Source organism: Carettochelys insculpta, chromosome 19 (assembly GCF_033958435.1).
Source record: "Carettochelys insculpta isolate YL-2023 chromosome 19, ASM3395843v1, whole genome shotgun sequence".
NCBI classification, from domain to species: Eukaryota; Metazoa; Chordata; order Testudines; family Carettochelyidae; genus Carettochelys; species Carettochelys insculpta.
Window position 1 is genome coordinate 4860529 of NC_134155.1, and position 22146 is coordinate 4882674.

Sequence of the window (22146 nt, forward strand, 5' to 3'; positions counted from 1 at the left end):
TTGCAAGTTTGATATAAGCCATGACTTTGCTTCTACTCTTCCAGGTGTCAGCTCCAGAATTACACAGGCCTTGGTTGTGGGGAGGAGAGGGAGGTGTGAGAGAGATTTTGTGAGTTTCTTTCTCAAGGTGTCCCAAAGATTTTGTGTAGTCACAGCAGCTCTAAATGTACCTTGTGTAATGTGCTGACCCTTCCCTAAACAAAGCACAGCATTGCTCTCTGGTCTAGTGACGGTGTGCTTTGGGGGGTGAGGGGCGTAGGATAAATGGGGCCATTAGCTAGCAGGGAAGTTTTCAGTATTCAAGCCTGTTTCCTCCCTGTGAGTAGGGACTGGAGGGATTGATTTATGGTGGGAGATGAAAAGAGCTCAGGATAATTTGGGTAAGTGAAGTCTCAGGGGAAGTGGTTTGATGACAGCCTGCAAGTGTCTGAGAGCTGCAAACACCAAAGAGGGAATGGAATTGCTGAGGGTGGTCCCAGGTGCAGCTATGGGCTTACCCTTACACAGAGTGTCTCAAGGCCTGGCTCTGCTGCATTGAGGCCTCTTCACACTGCTGTGGCAGCAGCCGTGGGCAGTGAAGTGGCTGTAAATGTAATTTACCTAACCCTGCCTGTTGAGCCTATCCAAAGCTTTCTGAAAATCAGGAGGGAGTAAATAATCGGCTCTTTGCATGTGTACCAACTGTTCTTCTGGCTCCAAAATGATCCTCTCAGTCTGGTCTGGCCTGCTGTTGCCTGATCTCTGCTGGCTTTCACATTTCAAAATGTGTCCATGAGCCTTATGTTAAAGTCTCTCTCTGGAGCTCTGCATGCATACCAAAGCCGAATCTTGCCTGTAGATCAGGGGTGGGCAAAATATGACTTGCAGGTTGGATCTGGTCCACCAAGCCTTTGGATCCAGCCTGCCGCTGTCCTGTGGCCCAACAGGGCCCTTGGACAGGTTCTCTACCTGCCACACCCCTGCACACCACACAGAAAACCCAGATTCCCTTGCCACCATTTATCGTAGAATAAGAATATTGTCAGATGAGGTAATAAATTCGTTACTGAGTTTTTGGTAAGTGTTAGTTCTGTAGAAAAGAAGGCAGAGCCACCTTTTCTAGTGGGTGAAAAATAACTGATGAGTCTGTCTTCCCTATTCTTAATCTAAACCTTTATACAACTCTTATCACCGTGGCCTCTGAGTTCAGGATTGTACCTACAAAGTGTAGTTAAAAAATTCTGGCTTTATCAGAGCAAAAGTGGTTGACCCTTAAAAAGGGGAAAATGAATGAAATGTGTGTGAAAGATGTACAGTGTAACACAGATGTTAGCCCGTGTGAAATATATTTGCTTTTGGGGTTATATGCCAGACATGCTGCCTTGGATTCCCCAGGCCTGTGTCTCTGCAGATGGGCTATGACTGTCACAGAACTGGTGGTGGTGTCAGGTTGTTCTGGGTAAGGTGTTGATATAGCCCTTCAGAAGAAAAGGAGTTCTCCTTTTCTCCTTGTCCCCTCCTGCACTGTTGCTTTGTGAGCCGACGCAGAAGCTGGGCAAAGCCATCTGTAAGGAACTGGGGAAGGCCTGAGAATAAGGTGAGAATATGCACAGAGTGTGGTGATGGTGGTGGGGTGAGGTGTTAGTCTGTATCTTCACATAAGAAAAAGCAGCCCTGTCACACTTTACAGAGTAACAAGATAATTTATTAGGTGATGAGCTTTTGTGGGGCAGCCCCACTTCTTCAGGTCTGGAAATAGGTGAGAATATATTGTTTTAAACCGGGCAATAAAAGGCTCTTTCTTCTTCCACCACTGGGGGGTTGAGGGAGGGGCAGTAAAAGTTCCTGTGAATTGTCAGTCAGGCCTGTGGGGGGAGATGGATGCCCTGTACAGACTGAAGGGGCTAGTAGTGCCCCCCCGCCGCCCCCAAGAGCAGGACGCTGCTGGAGGGGGACTGTCCTTGATGCATTCGCTTTAGTTCTCTCCCTCTTCTGTGCATCTTCATAGAGGGCCATGTCAGCTTTCAGCTGGACAAGGAATGCCTGGAGTGTGCTCTTGAGGCCCATTTGGGGGAACCATGTGACTAAGGTGAAGCTGCAATAAAACAGGAGCACACTGAATTGCACACTGCTTGTTACCCCGGACACTGGGGCTCCCTGGTCGCACCACATCCATAGTCCTGCCAGACCTTGGATATTGCCCAACAAGAGAGCGCCGGATTCAAGAGTTTCAACCTGTATTGAAAATATGGGACCTCTGTATTACTGCACCATTACCTACCTCTTGGTATGATTTCAGATCTGAACCCAGGGGTAGCTGACTGAATTGAATAGTCTCAGCTTTTACGCACAGTGAATAGACACTTGGGTGTTTCTGAGGGATAAGTTTCTGGTTGTTAATGAAAGCAGCCAAGGGAGAAGGCCTGAGCAACAGGAATATAAAAATGTCCAGAGCTGCCGAGGCAGCTGGATGAAAGGTACCTTTTTCAGTGACCTACATTTCTGTCTCACCTAACTGTTCCCATGGCGGGCTATGTTTGGGCTCCAGTCTTGTTCAAACTGAATCACTGCGTATTTTAGACAGATTAGAAATCCAGAAGTCCGTGCCAGAGCTTCTTGTGTGCTTTACCCTGAAATGGTAATGCTGAAATGATTTAGTCATCAGTCTTCCGGCCCTGGTTTGCTGGGGGTAGTGTTACACTTGAAGGAGTTTGGTTCATAGCACTTGGATGTCTTTGCTCTTCCAACATGCCTGAAAACCAAGTGGAGGGCTAAATGCTAGGAGGAGTGCGCACACATTGTCTGCAGACACAGCATTGTGGTGTTCAAATGAGGCCACCCATTGGAATTAACCCCTTATATTAACCTGGTCAGGAGAGCTAATTGGGATCTGAACCTTTGTATAAAGCAGGGATCTCAGACCTCTAGCCTGTGGGCCATCCCTGCCTGGAGCAGCCTTGCAATCCGTGTTGCAGGGGGCAGGGCCTGTTCTGTCCATGTCCATGGCCCAAGCCCTGTCCCTTTCCACCATTGCCCCCCCACCCCCATTGGCTCCCCGACCTGCCGAGTGATGTAGCCTTGGGGATTATCAGGGAGGCCTGTTGCGGAGTGGGGGCAGCAGTCAGCCCTTCTGTATTCCCCACTGCAACAGGAGCCACCAGGAAGCACAGAGCACTTGGTGGTTCACTCAGTCTGCCTCTGTGGACCAGGCTTCCTTGGTAATGCATGAGGTCACATCCCTTGGGGTTGGGGTGCTGTGGAAGAGAGGGGTCAGAAGGGGTGGGGCTTGGGCAATGGGAATGGAACCCCCTCCCTCTGGTATTCCTGGGCTGGACTGCATAACTTCTCTGGCTGGGGACCGAGACTCTTGGTATGAAGGAAATCTCTGAGAGGTGAGATTGAGTAACACACCCTAGGTCACATGGGAAATCTGTGGCAGAGCAGCAAGCTGACTCAGTAAGTGCCTTAACCTAGGATGTAGGAGTGGGAGTCTTTCAGCAGCATCCTGTGGACCTGGCAGAGATGAACGTGCAGAGCAAGTTGGGGTGGGATTGGAGTTCCAAGTGGATAGAGGTCCCAGGTCCGTGAGATGCTGTTGTTCTCATGGGGTGGACGGGGCGTTCTCCTTTTCACAGGACAGGGCTCAAAGTGAGTTTTCCAGTTTCTCACTAGCCTTCTGACCTGCCCCCCACCGCAGGGATCTCAAATGCTATCAGGTGATGAATAAGCCTTTCTGTGCTTAGATACTTTTCTTGGCATAACCTTGGGATCTGTAACTCGTCCACCAAGCTGGGTTAATGTGCCGTTCTTCCCACTACCCTTGGGTGTGCAGCCTCAGCATGTACAAAGGAATTTCAAGCTGTGCTGTCTGGGCCTGGAATGAGGGGAATGTAATCTCTTGCTGGGGCTTAAGTTGCAGGCAAATGTCAACCAGAGAATTGTCCATGGATTTCTTTGTGAATGCTTAGTGTGTAAAGAAGACACGTGAGTAGCCTGCTGTTTTCCACCCCCGGGCGTGGAGTGCAGCACTAACTTCGCTTGCTTTCTGTTAGGCGGAGAGTGGTTCTGGAAATCTTTGGAACAAGACTCCGGGGCTGAAATGCACCAGACCCGGCCAGGAGAGTTTGACTTGTCTGAATTTACCAAGTCTAATCTACGGGAGGTTGCTGGGTTTGGGAGGAGCAAGACGCTCGATAGCACATAGATGGGTGTAAGCTTGGTGAGAACCAGGTGCTGAAATGTTGGCTCCTTGGCTGTTAGCAGCTCCTGATATTCAGTTGTCTCTGTCCTTCTGTGTTTCTCTTTTTGGGAGACGAAGGAGAAATATTTGCCTCTTCTCATTCCCAAATGGCTGTAGTGCTCAAAGTCCACACTTGAATGCTAATCTCTTCCCTGGCTTTGCTCAGCTCTCCTGGCTGTCCAGGAAAATGTGGCGGGATTTTCTCCAGCCCAGCAAATGGTGCTCGTATTTTAGGTGTCCCTCATGTGTGTCAGTGGGATGTTCTGGCCACTTCAGCCATGCCTTGGGCTTCCTCTTGCAAAAAAGGTACCTGCTGTGATCTGCAAACTAATTACAAGGAGTAATTCATGGAACCTGTCTGATCAGTGTAAATTTCAGTGGTACCACAACTGTGGGTTGGATTCTACTTGATGTCGAGAGCCAGAGCTTTACTGCAGTCAATGGACCTAGGCTGATTTATACCAGCTCCTGTAGCCATGTTACCACTGAAACTTACACAGGCTAGACAGCTATCTTGTTTCTTGGGCAGCTATAAAAATCAAAGCCGTGAATGCTACAGGGTCCTGGTGCTTCTTGATCTCAGTATTAACATTCAGACACATGCCAGAACCTTAGGCCAAACGAAGGCTATGGCCGTGGCTACTTGACAAAGTTTTGCCAACACAGGGTACATTGATATAAAACTGCCACGTTTAGTACATGGCTGGTGCATGTACGTACTTGGCTCGTTGCGTCAGCACTGCAGGTGCTCACCAGGAGTGCTTGTGTCCATGCACGGTGCACTGCACTGTGGGCAGGCGTGCCAGTGTGCATTAATCCAGCCCACTGTCTTCTGGGAAGTTCCAGCAGTTTATGGTGGAGCAGAAACACGTTGTGCGAGGGAACTGGGAGCTAACGGGCAACTCCCTAGGGTGCAGCTGTCTCCGTCACCTGTGCTCTATCATTTTTGAAAATCCCATGAACCTGCACAGCCTTCCTCATGGTCTGCCATCTTTGACAGAAGCATGGAGCCTGCATAGCCCTGCCCCAGTGCCATAAGCTTTGCAAGAACCAGATACACGATCCTCTGGTATTTGTAAAGCCATAAGAGGAACTGAAGCAGCAGGGAACAGGATGATGTCGTGGGGGACTTTGCTGTGGAACCTTGCGAAAACCAATTGGAGGGTGTTGGTGGCATTCATGGAGCAGTTGAGGAGGATGGAATGCCGTGTTTGGCCCCAAGAAATGAGCCCGGACTGGTGGGATCCTATTGTAATGCAGGCTTGGGTGGTGATCAGTGGCTGCAGAACTTTTGGATGTAAAGGCCTCTTTCATGAATCTGTGTGCTGTGTTCTTCCTAGCCCTCCGACATAGGGATCCCTGGTGGGCATGATTAGGTTTGGGTTTTTTTAATGTTAATGCTGACGTGCTGAAATTGAAGACTGAAGTGCTCCCTGGACGGACACTAATGAGCTTCTCCATAATGGCCACGTCTCTTCAGTGTCTGGGGTTTTCTGTCAGGGTTTGGGGTTGGTTGGGAGGATGAACAGCTCTCAGACAGTAACAGCTTCAGTCACTACCACACAGGGATTAATCTGAATTCACAACCTGCGCCGTATCGCTAATATATATGGATTCTATTTACTTCGCTTTGTGTTACATTGAGGTGAATTTGGCCCTTAGAGATCAGACTGCACTGCCCAGCCTTTGAGCTAACCAGCCTTCACTTCTTTTCAATTCAGCTGCATGTGTCGATCATTTGATCTGTATTGTTAAGATTGCACTAAATCCAGCCCTTCATAAAAAGATAAGTGCACTGAATGCACGGGAGTTGCTCTGGCGTCAGCCAGCGCTGAAACTGGTCCTTTCGGAGTCTAAATCCAACCTCTGTTATAATTTCTGATGCTGTGTGTTTGCAAATACCACACTCATTGGGAGGTATTCTGGTCCTGCCCTGCAGCAAAACCATGTGTCTGTAAACACACTCCCACTCGGAGTCAGTATGCCATATGTATGCGGACACTTTAAAATGCCCAGCTGAATGAGATGTTCAGCTCAACTTTGTAGAAGGGCACAGCTCTGCTGGACTTGAGTGAGTGACGCAGTACAGCATGGGGCACAGAGCTCTTTGCTGTGGGTGCTAGGAGCACAACTTGCTTGGGTTTTTGCTGGATCTTACAGAAAGGAAATGTGTGCCTGTAACCTCCAGGAAGACTGTTGTTTAACACATCTGCTTCAGCCAGGCGGGATGAATTAAATATCTATAAAGCTGCGTCCAGGGCAACTGAAGTGCGCTAATCCTTGAGAGAAAAAAAGTCTGTTAACAATTGTCAGGAGAGGTTTTTGTAACTTCATTTCCCAGTGCTTGTTTTAATAGACTTCCCCCTGGCCTTTTCTTGTCAGACTGACCTTTCCCAGCCAGCCAGCAGTGTGGAGAATCATATGCCTTTACCTGGGCACCAGAACCTTCCCTTTGTTTAGCAGGGTCCAAAATATTTGGACGTTCCGGGTGCAGCTCTTTGGGCTTGCAGGAAACATCTGTGATGAAAGATGAATCTGAGTGGGTTTGTGTGGATAACATTTCCTGAACTCTCCCTGCTGTAGGGAAGCGTGGGTGTTCTCCCTACAGTAAGAATCACTCAAAGGAGTAGTGTCTGATATCAGTCCTGTCAGAGGAGGACCACTGACCAGCTTCTGCCCCTGCACTGTTGGAGTTTAATGAGACATAGCGCCTTTGATTTTGGTGAAGAGCAGGGCTGGGCCTGAGGAGTTGAGTGAAGTTAGTCTGGTTTCCGGCTACAGAGCTCTGCAGACCAGCACCAGTGTTAGGGGAACTCCCTTCCCTCCTGTTTTTGCAGACACATTGTTCTCTTGCAAAAGATCAGGAACTTACAAAGAGCAAAGCGCACTGCCAATGACTACACTTCTTTTAGCCAGTGTGGGATCCTCCTACTTCAGCAAAATACCACCTGTTTGGCTTGAGTTTGGGCTGGGAGACTTTGGAAACTGACACCGGGAGGCAGGGGGGCATAATTCTGATCTCGGGGCAGGGTCATCCAGTGGCAGGAGACTGGTCTCAGCCTTACCTCAGAGAAGGCTGGAAAGCAGCAGGGAACATTTCAGGACTGCATTATGCCCATTACATGTGAGGTTGATGAGGCTGCTTGGAACCCAGAGGCTGAGTGAGAGGAGTTTTAGGTTTCGGTGTGAGTTTCACGTGGTTCCTCGGTATGGAGCTAACAAGGGCTGTGAAGTGAGCCCAGCACTGTGTGAATGAATTGGGACAGAGCTGTGGGAAGGCCAGCAGGGAGGGGGCCCTGCAAGATTGATAATGATGCTCCCCTGATAGCATTTGTGGCTGTGCCAAGAAGGAATGTCCCACCCACTGGGGAATCTGCACTTCCTTTTGCTGCACTCACACCCAGCTCGTAAATCACCATCTTCGGAAACAATGCCTGAGAGCAGGGAACACGGCCAGTTTCTCTAACTCAGGGGTGCTTCTCAGCCTTCGCTCTGGGAGTTCTTGCCACCACTCTGTCGGCAGCTGCTGGATGAGACCCATGGTGCCATCTCCCCCTCAGTAAGGCTCAGAAAAGGGCTGTGACCACATGTTGGAAAGGATCGGATTTCACTCCCATTAGCATCAGGACTAATGTTCCCTCTATTTTTTGTCACCTGGGTGCAGAATAAATTGTTACGTGCACCAAGGCATGTGCGATGTGCACCAGTAGAAACAAGCTGCCAGCTGTGGGTGACCCTGGGTGCTCTGCAGATCAGCTGGGTGGCAAATGAATCTCTCCTGAGTGGCCACCCAAATGCATAGTTTACAGGGAATATTGATCGGTCCTCAATCTGGCAAGGTGCTGAGCACCGTGACTGCCATTAGCTTCAGTAGGAATTGAGGGCATTCAGCACCTGGTAAGACTGTGTCCTTAGCCAGTGGCAGGCTTTGTCCTAATGTTCAGAGCCGCACAGTGAAATCTGTCTCCACACAAGTGAGGCCTCCAAGATGAACTTTCTGCTCCCACTGCACCAAAGACATAAAAGCAAAAGTGACTATGAACAGACCTGATGAAGGCTGCATAGAACAGCCTAGTCTGCTGCCTGAGTAGAGCCATCTGTCTGCTTTTAGTTGCTGTGTGCTCCTGTCTCCCTGCTGAACCCACCATTCCTCTCCCAGACGGTTAGCTCCCAGGGGCAGGGGCCATATTTCCATCTGTGTGGACCCTTCATTGCCATGGGGAGTACATGCTGCTATGCAGGGTTTAAGTCTGCACAACAGGCAACTGCTGGCGAGAATCATGCACAGCTGGAATTTAATGTGCAAGCCCATTGGGAGGTTGTTCGTAATAACCTAGTGCTCAGCTAGGAAGACTAAGACCTGAATGATTGTCGATGGAATGTGTGTGTAATCTGCGACACAGCGAGCAGCTCTGGCTTCTCACACCTGTGAGGTGCCACTTCGCTGCCACGCCAGGGTGGGGCATTATGGGAGAGCTTTATGCTGGCGCCACAGGAAGGAAGCAATGCTCTGTAACAGCTGGGAAGCAGGTGCTGGCCTCAGCCTGAGTGCTGCCTTTTGGCTGTTCACTCTGCCCCAGTGGAGATGGGAGAGTGGCAGGGTGTGTGTGTGGGGAACAAGGGCCCGGTGAGGAGAGAGAGACGGTTCGGAAGAGGAGTCAGGACATGGCTCTAAATAAATAATGTTCTCTCAAGAAGACTTGTCATGTAGTTTTGTGCCCCACCTGTGCTGCTGCCCTGTTTGGCACAGAGCGCCGGTCCATGGGTCTCATTAACTCTGGCCTCTGCCGATGGCTCTGCTCCACTCCTGCGCGTTAGTGAAGCTTGAGAATGCTCCCCTCACCTGTGCTGTGCGCCAGCTCCCCAGAGGCCGAGGGCCAGTGATAGGCGGCCCCAAGCCAAGAAACCATCTGACCTGGCATTCAGGAAATCCACCAGTGTGCTGAGGCTTTCCCAGCTGAAGCCCTTGCAGTACTGCACTGCCTCGCTGCAGGGCGTGGGAAGTGTGTTCCCCCTCTGCTCAGTGGGGAGCCACAGTAAAAGCCCTTAGTGAGCTAATATAGCTCCTGCTCCGCAGCTGTGTCCTGGAGCGCAGGCCTCGTGTCATATTGTAAATGTTGGCAGTCTGTGTTACATTGCGAGAATGCAGGCCCAGCTAACCCCAATCCCCCCGTGGTGGTCTGGGACATGTTGGAAGGGCTGTGACTGTCTGAGGGCTTGCAGCACCCTCGCTCGCCACAGAGCCAAGTTTGGTAGCCATGAATAGCCACCGAAGTGGAAGGGTTTATAATGGAACCAGCTGCGCAGATGCTGTGGAGGGCTGCTGTGCACGCCACATCCACGCCCACTGAGCTCAGCGCACAGACTCCTGTGGGCTGTGGCTCAGGCCCTTAGCTACTGTAATCCATTCCGGAGGTGGTTGCATGCGGGTGGCAGCTGAATGGTCCCTGTACCTAACTTCCCTGCTTCGAGCACAAGGCTCCACTCCCCCTCACAAAGTCAGAAGTAGAGCCCACGGGTCCTGACCCCCAGACGCCAGGTTCCCTCGCTTCAGGAGCAAAGCGTACAGCACAAACAGGAGATGCTCTTTGTTTCACCCATAGGATGACGGACGTTAGCCCACACTCTTGTCTCACCGGGCCCCTCCCCACTTAGTGACTGCTGTTCTTCCTCTGCTACAGGCATCCCCACGCTCATCGTCCTGGACCCCAAGGGAGACGTGATCACGCGGCAGGGACGGGTGGAAGTGCTGAATGACACAGAATGCCGAGAGTTCCCCTGGCACCCCAAGCCTGTGCTGGAGCTGACCGACTCCAATGCCGTCCAGCTGAATGAGGGCCCGTGCCTTGTCCTCTTTGTAGGTAGGGCGCGCGTTTGATTTCTCTCCAAAAATTCCTGCCCTCACTCTCTGGGTTTCGTCAGCTGGGGAGGGAGGGGGGCCTCTTTGGAGGAGCTCTCACTGGGATGCTCTTTGGTGGGCTGTTCTCCTTGGCACTTGTACGTACCCCCCGTGCCTGTATCCTGACAGCAACCAGCACTAGCGCTTCAGGGAGAGTGTATGGAACAGGATATTTCTGGGGAGATTCACTCTGTCTTCCCCTTCCAGCTATGGACACTCCAGGCCTGGGGGCACCCCCTGATCATCTTGACTGATAGCCAGTGTTGTCTCCATCCTGCCTGAAGTCACTGAGTTTGTTTGTGACCCAGTTATACTTGGGGCCATCACCACATCCCCAGCAATGAGTTCCACAAGTTGACTGTGCATTGGGTGGAACAGTATTTTCTCTTGTATTAAACCTGCTGCCTGTTAATCTCATCAGGTGACCCCTGGTTTTTGTCGTGTGGGAAAGGGGAACTAACACACCTTGAGTCGCTTTTTTCCGTCTGCCATTCGCATTTGGATAGACCTCTGTCGTGACCTCCTTTCTCACCGAACAGCCCTCTGCTTCGTAGTCTTTCCCAGTGCAGAAGCTGTTCCATAGCCTGCATCATCTTTGTCGCTAATTCTGGAAATTTGTCCAGTTCCACTACATCCTTTTGGAGCTGGGGCGACCAGAATTCCTGGTGCTATTCAAGGTTTGGATGTGCCACGTACAGCAATGTGATGATATTTTCTGTCCCTTCCCTAACTCAAGTGTGTAGTGCTGTATCCTAGGGCAGGGAGAGATGAGGGGGAGTTCCCTGCCTCTTCCCAGGCCCTCTGTCATGGAGAACGCTCTTTCCCATCGCATTCATAATATGGCTTTTGTGTCTTCGTTTTTTTCCTTTTCAGCCTTGGTTTGGCCCTGATCATTTATTCAGTAGAGCCCAGCAGGAGATGTGAGTGCTGGGCAAAAATCCCTCTGCCCTTCCCGCCACCCCGCCCTCTCTTTCGTCTGCCTCCCAGGCTTAGCTTGATGGGCTGTGTGTGTGTGAGGCTCTTGCTGTACAGATACAGCTCAGAACAGTTATTTTTCTCTTCCTCTGAGCAGAGTGTTTCTTGCACCGCTCTGCAAACCGCGTGCTGGGAAGAGTCTTCCTGATAGACGCGGGGCTCATCGTGAAGAGTTAGGGGATGCTCAGCCCTGGGGGCTCCTGGGTGTGATTCTCCCCCACTTGCCCCAGGACATCGCACACAGAGCCGGACAAAGCCTGATGCCAGCAAATGAGGGCTTATCCATTTTAAAACACAGGTAAATCTCACTGACTTGGGGACCTACAAAAAGACTCTTGTGACTGGAGTCAGGGACTGAGGGAACAGTGACTCTTGGGTTCTTTTCTTAACAATGCCACTGCATTGCTATGTAACCTTGGTCAAATCCTTTCACTGCACTGTGCTTCACCTACCTGTCCACAAATTGGAGTTAATTTCCTGCTTTGCTCCACTGTGCTGTTGCGATACCATGACAGTCCTATGGGGGCAGGTGGCTCTCAGAGCAGCACTGCTCATAATGTTTGTCAAACGCCTCGATTACCCTGATGGAATGCAAATTTACCGAGCAGAAATGGAGACTAGCTAGCAGGCTTCAGAATGGGCAGGAATCCAAAATTCAACCCCCTGAATTTTCAACGGAGTCTTCTTTGTCTCCAAGTTCTGTCCAGGCCAGAGGCTCACAACCTGTTCACCACTGCAGGTGGCATGTGCAGCTCTCCCTGTTCAGTGAACCGCATCCACATAATTATATGGACACCACCTGGCCCTCATGATGTCACATGGACCACAGCTGTGCTGCTTGGGCTGCAGGTTAAGAACTAATTGGCATAGCCTGAGGTTGCCAGCACAGCGCAGTTCTCCTGGGGGCAGTTAGAGACTTCAGGGATGCTTACATACACCCAGCTGTTTAGCAGCAGTTCTGCTCTGCATAATGAATCAGAATTTGTTGCTAACACTCTCTGACCTTCTCTAGACAGTTGCTAAACACCCATTAAGTCTCTCAGCCATCCTGCAAAGTAGGAAATTAACTCCAATTTGTGGACAGGTAGGTGAAGCACAGTGCAGTGAAGAGATTTGACCAAGGTTACATAGCAATTCAGTGGCATTGTTAGGAAAAGAACCCAAGAGTCACTGTTCCCTCAGTCCCTGACTCCAGTCACAAGAGTCTTTTTGTAGGTCCTCAAGTCAGTGAGATTTACCTGTGTTTTAAATGGATAAGCCCTCATTTGCTGGCATCCGGTCAGCAGCAACTGTGCTTTGTTTTATGGTCCTGTAACTTGATGCTTCAGTTCTAGAGATGATACCCCTTAAATCATGGGCGCCTCCAAGCAGCTTCAGGCCCTAGAGCAAGGCCTGGGATTGCGAGGTCTCCCGGGGAAGGCTCTAGATTGCAGCCTTTGCTTCAGTGGAGCATCACTTATGAATAACTGACAAGTTTATGGGTAGGCTGGCCGCAGTGCAGAGAGTGGAGCTGGAGTTTAGCCAGTAGAGTTTGTGTGTAGAAAATAAATCACAGCCACCCCTCTCTCCCTCTCACACATACAGACACTGCGTATGATAGCTGCCGAAGCAAGGGAATGTGGAGAGCAGAGAATCTGTGTCTGGCAGGCTTTGTCCGCCTCTGTGTGCGTTGGAGGTCAGAGAGCGCTCCCTGCTGTGGTGGGGTGGGTGTTCTCTCAGGGCCACCTCCTGCCTGTTTCACGTAGGTCTTTGTACTGGCAGCATGCAGGGGAACGGTTAGCAAGGGGACTTTCACAGTGGGGGACTAGAGGGGCTGTTTTTTCCATTGTGTTGATGCTGAAAGCTGCCCCAAATTGAGATCTTTTCATCTAGCTGCTGCTCAGGGACATGTTGTCTCTTCCTGCCAAGCTAGCATTTGTATTTCATTTGTGGCTGGTATTGGGCTGAGGTTCTTATCTCTTCCCGCTGCACCTCTGCCAAATCCCAGCTAATTTCATAGAGTGGCTGCTGAGAGTTGCAGGTGGGAGAGCCCCTGAGCGGTTTTCCCAAGGTGGGGCAGGGAAGGATGTCTGGCAGCATCAGATCAAGGTGCTCTCTGGTGTTCAAAACATCCAGTTGCTTCTCCAATGGCCGACCAGCTTTCTTGTGTGTGTTTGTCCCTATGCTTCAGGGGAGGTGTCAGGGAGTGCAAATGCTGGGATTTATTTCCCAGGCTCACGTGAAAGCATGTTTCTGCTGCTCTCTAGTTGGTACAAGGCCATGCTGCCGTACGTTCTTGTTCCTGTTTTCTCTATGGAAGCCCCACCCATGAGTACAGTGTCTTTGGCTCCATTGGATTGTAACCTCCCTTTTGTGGTACCTTTTTCTCTCCCATGGCCTGTGACCTGCAGATTCGGAGGATGATGGAGAGTCAGAGGCAGCTAAGCAGCTGATTCAGCCGATAGCAGAAAAAATCATTGCCAAGTACAAAGCCAAAGATGAGGAGGCGCCGCTGCTGTTCTTTGTGGCAGGAGAGGTAAGAGGAAGAGGAACTTCCTTGGCTTTGTTTGCCATACTTTTAAATGAAGGGTGTGGGACCTCTGTCTCCCATGGTGAGTGGGAGCTGAGTGTGGGGCAGGGCTGCGGGGTCAGGCTCTTCATCAGCTGCACAGGCGTCTGCCTCTCTTTGGGAAGCAATCTGGGGGGTTTCCTGCACATTTTGTGATGAGTGAGCTGCAGCCCCTATCCTGAGGACAGGCATGAATGGACACATACAGGTTAAGTAAACTGGGGTACAGAAACATTGTGACCTGCGGTTGATCACAAAGCGAGTCTGGGACAGAGCCCGGGAACCCTGCCTCCCAGCACTCCTGGCTCTAGCCACAAGATGCTGGTCTTCAACCAAACTGAGCCAGGCAACGTTTTGGGAACACGAACTCCCCAGGCCAGGCAAAACTCAACCAAGTCCTGGAAATTTCCAAGCTGCAGCCAAAGCCAGTGTTCCGCTCCTAGTGTGCTTTACGTGCCTGTCCTTCAGACAAATGGGGAGCGGGGCCTTGGCAATATCACTGCGCTGCCGGGATCCTTGTCTCTGTGACTTTCCTATCGCATGAGGCCTGTGGTGACGTGACATAACACAGCCTGGGGCTGACTTCTTGAACAGGCTGCTCGTATTCAGACGATAACCTAGAGGCCAGGGTAGAGTTTTGAAGGTGGAACCCAGGGTTTCCTAGAGCCTAAGAGGTTATCTAACTGACTGGAGTCACTCAGTGCAAGACTCTGATTTGACTTGTCTGCTCCTGAGTTTCCATCTGCATGAGACTGTGGAATAGTCTCCCCAGCAGAGAGAGAGCCTTCCCTGGAGACATTGATAGACAGGGCAGAGCTCTAGCAAACAGGCTGTGGGCAACAGTCAGCAGAGTTGCCTAGCTGGGACCTGATTTGCAGTCACAGGATGAGGACTTGATGCAATCCATGTGCATTCTCTCTCTGCTGGGGGAGCAGAGTTTGCTGCCCACTAAGAGCAGGAGAGACCGTACAGTTAGTACTAAGGGTTCAGGAGCAACAAATCCAGAGCCAGCACCTCAGTGACGGGGCTAAAACCAGAACATTTACAGGTCTGCTTGGATGGGGAGAGTGAGTTTAAATCTGAGAGCCATGTCTTAGTGACCAGAGACCTCGGCACCCCCACGCAAACGGGGCTGCTCCGCCCTGAGAGGAGATGCCTGGGGAACTGCTGCTTTAACTGTGGGAGACAGCGGAGTGGCAGTCGTTAATGGTGCTATTTGCACTACCTGCAGCCACTCGGCAAATGGACGGATCAGGCTGGTGATGCGCAGGGCAGGCCGGGGAGAAGTGCACTGCTCAGTACATCTGGTTGGTGCCCTGAGCCAAACAGCCCCACAGCAGTTTGCTCTCATGGCCTCTCACTGGAGGCATTCCTGCGTGAGATTTGTTGAGAGCTCCAAAGCGGAGCTGACAGCCCCATGATGGATGCGTCTCTGCGGTCCAGCTTCTGTCTGTCTGGGGAAGGCGCAGAGAGTGATGGCCTCCTGGAGCGATGCGCTGCCTCTGCAGTGTGCCTTGAGTCCAGAGCTAGCCAGAGAGGTTGCTGTGGGGTAGTGCAAAGTCCCTCCCTCTTCCCGGCCCTGCTCCAGGGCTGAGCAGGCTGCCTCAGATGAATGTAGCCGGTGGGGGTCTCCAGGAGGTGTCTCCTTCCAACCTTCTGTCTGGTTCTCAGCCAAGTGATTCCTGAGTTCTGTGTCATTCATCCACCTGGGTTTGAACGTTGGAAACTGGCTCCTGGTTTAGCTCTTAAAAGAACTGACCTGAACCTTCCCCAGGGACTGGCAGGACTTCAGGAAGGCTGGAGCAAGCCAGGCTTCTTTCCCAGCCCCTGCTCATCTTTCGTTTTCTTGCACCTTTTATGTTCTGCGGGTCTGTCTAGAGTGGAAGAGCCAGAACAGAGCTGCAGAGGCAGGAGGCCCAGAACTCCTAGGAGACTCTCGCCGTTGCATTTTTGGCTGCAGGACGGAACTTCTTGGAGCTTTGCTGGTCACTGTTCCTAACACTGAGCCCCTCCCTACTTCTCATGTACACAGGGAACAAATGCAAACCATCATTTGCTTTCCGTCCTTACTGTCCGCCAGCCAGGCATGTCTAGCCCCATCCCACAATCCCCTGGCATGGTGCAGCGTGCAGAGGTGCTGCTGTAAGGCCCTATTTTATTGCTCTGCCCCCAGGGGATTAATGCTTAAATCTTATTCTGTGGTGAGTTGGGAGCTGAACAAAGGAACTGCTGCAGTGCCAGCCCTGTCTGGCAATACTCAGGTCCTCTCTGTGCCAGGCTAGCCTGTAATCTGGACGGCAGACCTGGGCTAGCTTTGGTGGAGCCACCCTGCTTGGCCTATGCAGAGGAGGAAGGGAACTCGGTGAGTGCTAGTACAGGAGAAACTAACCATTTGAGTGAGAAGAGGGTTCTCTTTCCCAAGATCTTCCAAACCTGCTCCTTCCAACCCACTGCATCTTGGGTCCATGCAGGAAAAGGGCTTCTGAGCCGTGCACCAGGGGCTGACTCCAGTCCAAGTGTGAGAGGAGGCAGCCCCTGGGTGGGTTGCTGAGCCCCTTTCAGAGTGATGATGTAGGCTGGGAGGAAGTGCTTTGGCAGTCAGTGGGTGAAGAAGAGGAGTGAGGCAGCTCCTGCCCGTGGGAATGCCTGCCTGACTTCTCGGCAGCTGCTGTGCACGGGGTCATGGAAACGGCAGCAGACATCGGGCTGGCAATGACAAGGCCCAAGGCGGGGTCTGCTGTACCAGTGTCATCCCTGAGAGGTCACTGGCTGGCAGGAGGGTGGCTGAGAGCAGCTTTTGAGCCGTGGGTTTTGCTCCTGGCTCTGCCTTTGCTGTGTGACCTTTCGTGCTCCATCTCGGTTTCTTCACGTGTGTCCAGTGGAGCTGGGGCACCCGTAGCCGGCGGGGGGCTGGGAGGTGTTTGTGGAGAGCCTGGAAATCCCCTGGAGGGAGCTCAGTGTGACCAGCGGCACTTACCAGCCCTTCACTACCCTGTGTCAGTCATGCTGGCGCTGGAGGCTTGAAAAGTACAAACGTGTTTTAAGGTTTGAAAAATCACTTGTGTCTTTTAACTCCCCGGGCAGGGCCCAGGAGGAAAGGTGTGGTTCCCTGCCAGGCAGCCACATATGCATGTGTGCTCCATCCCTGTGCACACAGCCAGTCCTTGGTGCTCCTTTGCCTGGCATAAGCCAGCTCCCTCCTGAGCCACACTGCGCAGAGGGCAGCCTGCTGCACTACCCTGCTCCAGGGGCACATGCTGCTCCGCCACCTCACACTGCCCCCCCCCCCCAACACGTTTCACCTCCTCCTCGGCTCAGCTCAGGTCTCTGAATAACCTCCTTGTTGGGGAGGCGCGGATTAAACCCGGCTGTGCGCGCTCCCCTCCCCCGAAGTCTCAGGAGCGTTTTCTCCCCTCGCCCTCTTCCTCACTGGCAGTGGCTGAAACACTGATGCTTATTCATGCTTCTGCCAGCCACTCAGAGTGGGGGAACATCCTGAATGTCCCATTCATCACCTTCTCAATAGCTCCGACTGCATTTCCGGTGGCCCTGCCCACCAGCTCACAATGCGGCCTGCATGGGCGCTGCCCGCTGCTCTCCCGGCGCCTCCGAAGCCCGTCTGCATTCGTTAAAAGGCTGCGGAGGTTTTGCACCCGTAAAATAAAGGGTGGGAACTCCCGATACCTCCCATCTGGGCTGGATTTCGTGACTCAGGAGCTGACGTCATCGTAAGGCCTGAGAGCGGGTTCCAGGCCAGAAGACGCGCAGGTTAGAAATGAGTAGGAGAACGTGGTAACAAAGCCCTCAGCAGTCCTACAGAAACAAAGCCACAGGGGCTGGTCGGAGTCATCCCTCCCCTGCTCCATCCAACTGGCTGCTCTCAAAACCCCTGGCTTACCGGGGAGCCAGCGTTATAAATTACCTTGTGTGGCTGGCCGCAGCAAAGTGCTATGGCGCTACCCAGCTGACTTAGGGTTTTTTTATTACCACTGCTGAAAAATGGCTCTGGAAAAATGCCCGGTCTCAGACGCTGCACATCCTGGGTTTGGCCGCGTTCGCTGGAGTGCAGAAAACAGCATTTGACTCTGGTGCTTGGAGCCAGGAGCGAGAAATGAATCATCCCAGCAGCCCAGGCTTTGTAATTCCACGGCTCTGACAGTGACAGATGGGTTTTTCCCTTTCCCCGGAGCGCTGGTTTGCCTGCACACACTGACCAAAATTGATGCAACCCCTGCTGCATCCCCTTCCCCTCCCCATCGAGCAGTGCTCTGGTTGGATTTGTTACAGGCTCCATGTGTATCCGGGGACATCTTGGATGAGGAACTATTGTTCCAGGATGCCCTCCAAAGTACATTGTTGTCAAGTTGCTGTTTCTTGATTTGTTGTGTGTTTGGGCACCTTGAGCATCAGCTTTTAGTGAATACAGATGTCCTGGCTGTTGCTTAGCTCTGTGCCTCTGGCATTTCCCATCCTTGTAGTCATGCTTTGCGCTTCTCTGGCACTGTGTGTCTGCGGCTCATAAAGCGCTTCACAAACCACAGTTAAGCTGCACAGTGATATTGGGACTGAGACAAATCTGAGGGTTGGTACTAGGCGTTATGCCACAACAGCTTAAATCTTCATATGCAGAGCTCAGAGAGAACTCAAACTCCACTGCTCCAAAAGCACAGGCCCTTTCCATTTGAACTGAAGGAGAACCTCCATTAGTGGCTGTCTGCACAGAGCCCGTGTCCTGTGAAGGACAAAGCTGTGGAGCTGGTCTGGTCACATCTGGCAGAGGACAGTTAGAACACCCTGTGTCTAGTTCATTACAGAACTATTCTGTCTTACAGAGGAGGAAACCCAGGCGCAGGGAGGTTAGGTGACTTGCCCAAGACCACATAGTGACTCAGTGGCAGAACAGTGAATAGAACATGGAATCTCCTATTTCTCCTCCTGTGCTGCAACCAATAGGTTATGCAAAGAGCAGAGCCACTGGGGAAGTTCCAGGCTGTGCTAGTTCTGTGGCTGGGTGTGGTGCGCATGCCTGTAATCCCAGCTAGTTGAGAGGTGGAGGAACGCAGAGCGCTCGAGGGTCCTGGGCCACAGCGCACTCTGCGGATTAGGTGTCTGGTGCCACTGACAGCTGGCTGGCGGGTGGCTGAAGGACTGGCTAGAACAACAGGACTGATGTATTGTGATTGGTGCTCACTCCGTGAGAGCTGCTGGGTCAAGATAACTGTCCCAGTTTGCTAGATGTAGTTGGGCTATCCCACCCACTGCCTGTCTCCCACGTGGGGTGCACGTTGCCCTGCCCCTCCCTCCCGCCCCCCCCCCCAAGCTTGGCCCGCCCAAATGACAGCCTTGCAGCCCGTTGCAGGTTGGAATGCGCAGTGGCAGCAGGCACTGTGCCTGGGACGGAGGAAGGGAGCAGCATTAGCTGGCAAAGGCTGAAGTATGTCATGCAAGTATGTGCACAACTTCTCACATCTCTTCTGCTCTCGTGTGTGTGCATGGTGGTTGCTGGGGAGGGCGGGGGGGGCGGATGGAAGGGAACATGCATTCATGTCCTGCCTAGGGCAGGGTGGGTGTGTTACGCAGACCGTTGAGAAGTGAAGAACAAATCCCTCCAGCCCTCACAAGTCACCGAGAGGCTGGGCTGTAGCCCACAACTGACAGGGCGCATTTGAAGCAACAAAAGAAACAATAGTTTTGTGCTGAGACTGGATTGCTCTTCTGAATCCTGCTGCAGGGCCAGGCACGCTTTTCTTTCAGGCAGGGCGGGCAGGGGTGTCCTAGAGCCCCTGGGGAGGGGGTTTCACTTCTTGCTCCTTGCTTTCATCTCAGGAGCCTGGGGGGTGCTCACTGCTCTCAGTGCTTTCTTGCTTGTGATAGCTTGTAGAATGTAAAAACTATATTACTTGGTGTATAGATGTGGATGCATAAAAGCAGTAACGTGTTTCAAACCTTATAATGAGATGGATGAGCCTGACAGCCAGCAGCCAATTGTGCTGGACCCCCTTATGAAATTTCACCCCCCCACGGGGACCACTCCCACTTTGTGCACCCCTGCATGAAGCCATAGTCCCATCCCTGATGAGATCACTAATCCTGAGACAATGCAAGGCTGTTCAAGATGAGGAATGAGGATCCCAGTGTTGCCCATGTGTCTGCATCTCCCACAGCCCTTGTGTGTGATGCAGGAGACAGGCCGAGTCCTGAGGCTGAACAGGTAAGTCAGTGTTCAGTTGGACAACCTCAGAGTTACAGGTGATCCATAGACAGTACGTTGTACTAACAGCTGCTCAAGAGTAAGGCTGAGCAGGGCTGAACCCAGAGTACTGCGATCCTGGCTTGGATTCTGATTTCCCATTTGGCAGTTTTCTCCTTGCCAAACAGCAGGATGGTTGCACTCAGGTGTGAGGGGCACATGGTTCCGTCCCAGGATTGTGTTTGCTCTGTGAAAGCATGAACCATTCCAAGAGCGGGGGGCTGGCTCCAGGCTTTGACGGGAATGTATGCGCTGTTCCTGTGCACCTGGTCATTCCAGCAGGCGAGTTGTGCCTGGCCAGAGTTCTTCTTCATGAATTGCCCAGCCTGGGTGCTGTCACACCAGCCAGTTCTCCAACCCATTGGGCTTTGCTCTCTATTCATGGGCTCTCTCTTGCTGGCTTTCAGGACGACATGACTGACTCCCTGCGGGATTACACCAATCTGCCCGAAGCGGCGCCCCTGCTCACCATCCTGGACATGTCCGCCAGAGCCAAGTACGTGATGGACGTCGAGGAAATCACGCCAGAGATTGTGGAGGCTTTTGTGAGCGACTTTCTAGCGGACAAGCTAAAACCCGAACCCATTTGAGGTGCCTTCAGCACCACCAGATGTTATTTAAAACTAGGTCTCTTCCTCCGCTAGCAGGTTGCTCAGCGTGTTCTCTCGCACGACCCAGTACCCAGCCTTCCTGTGGTGCCTTGTTTTATGCAATGAATCCTCCTCCTCGGCAGACTCCTGGAGATGCACTTTCAGCAGGGAGTCGCTGGCATTTGGAGACTTTGCTTGTGCTTCATGGTGATATATTCTCTAATAACCAGGCCAGAACTGTTACCATATCATTATTTTATACAACGCACTAGCTAGCAGGCAAATGTTTTGCATGGTGTTCTTGCTAACTTAAGCATCAGGCACTGGACTGGGGTTCTCGGGACTCTTCTACCCCTTTTTCATCTTCGTCCGTCTTTCCTCTTCCCCGCTTCCCTGACAGACAGTGCCAAGGCAGCGCCATTTTCACAACTCTCCTTTCCCCAGCCAGCAACAGTGAGCCGACAATGCCGAGTCAGTGTGACTGATGAAAAGCTCAGTGCGGATTGGTCATGATGCAGCAAAGGTCTTCCTCGTCTGTCAAGAGCTCCTGATTCTAGGTGGCATTTCCCCTCCTGCCCACCAGACACACGGCAGCCATAGTTCAGGGTCAGTTATGTGTATCTGGGGAAATCCCATACACCCGCCACCCTGAGCCGAAAGGAGAAACAGTGCAGGGCTGTCCCAGTCCTCCTCTGCTGCTCTCGCTGGCATTTTCTCATTCTCTCCTGTCCTTTCCTTCCCTCTCTCCCTGTCCCTGGGCTGAAATGTTGTCCCACAGATTAGTTTACTGAGATGTTCTTTGTAGCTGGTTCCCAAGCCTGGCTGTAATGGTGCTGTTCTAAACACAACCCCAAGCAGCTCAGCTGAGCCCCCAGAAAATTGACGTTGTAAAAACTGTCCATGGTGATTGGAACTTTGTAATAAAATGGTTACAGTCACCTGGTCCTTGAGGTGCAGATTCTCTCGGCCCTGCTCACAACAAAGCCATTGTTATGGCTGGGAAAGGGGTTTGGAAGTGGGCGAGGGGCGGCTGAGGGAGAAGCGTGCCTAGTGGAAACCTACCAGCCTTACTCGGCTGTACCCATCTACTGAGCTGCATAAAGACAGACTTGGGGCCCTTCTTGTGGCCTTTCTGTGCACAGGGGGCTGCTGTACCATTCTGCAGCTGGAGCAACCAGCCTTAAGAGATCTTGGTGCTGGGTCTCTTGCAAAGAGCTTCTTAAGCTAGAACGTGGCTCCTGCCAGCTGCAGGTTTGGATTTCAGCCCATCAAGTCCCCTGCTTGAAGCAGTTAAACCAGCCCTTCCCATGATGGGGAGCCCAGGCTTTCTGCTTGAGTGGTTCACCAGACACTCCTGTGAGCAGTTCTTCCACCTCGGGCATTTATACACACCCACATGTGCCTCCACCTGGGGCCCCCACATCTGGAAGTACCTGCGTGTGCTCTTTCCAACCAGCCCCATGTTTTCAAGCTCCCCATGTGTTAGTTCATTCGTTAGCTCTTTTCCATACATTGGCTGAGCAGTAACAGCACTTGTCGATTCCAGAGTATCCCAAAAGCCAGTGGAATCGGAGCTGTATGGTGGGACTATGTAGAGACAGCCATACACACCCCAGTGTGTGTCAACACAGTGCATGGGCCGAACAGCAGAGCAGTGGAAGACAG

General features: G+C 52.0%; 1 protein-coding gene across 1 annotated transcript in view; it reads left to right on the plus strand.

Moving 5' to 3' along the window:
- The window catches only part of NXN (nucleoredoxin), a 91212-nt gene extending 69793 nt beyond the window's left edge, over positions 1-21419 (plus strand). Inside the window, exons 6-8 of the mRNA XM_075013534.1 lie at positions 9901-10080; positions 13484-13608; positions 20299-21419. Of these exons, the coding sequence (XP_074869635.1) occupies positions 9901-10080; positions 13484-13608; positions 20299-20481 (488 nt within the window). The 3' untranslated portion in view covers positions 20482-21419. The remainder of the gene's footprint in view (positions 1-9900; positions 10081-13483; positions 13609-20298) is intronic.
- Positions 21420-22146: the final 727 nt, after the last annotated feature.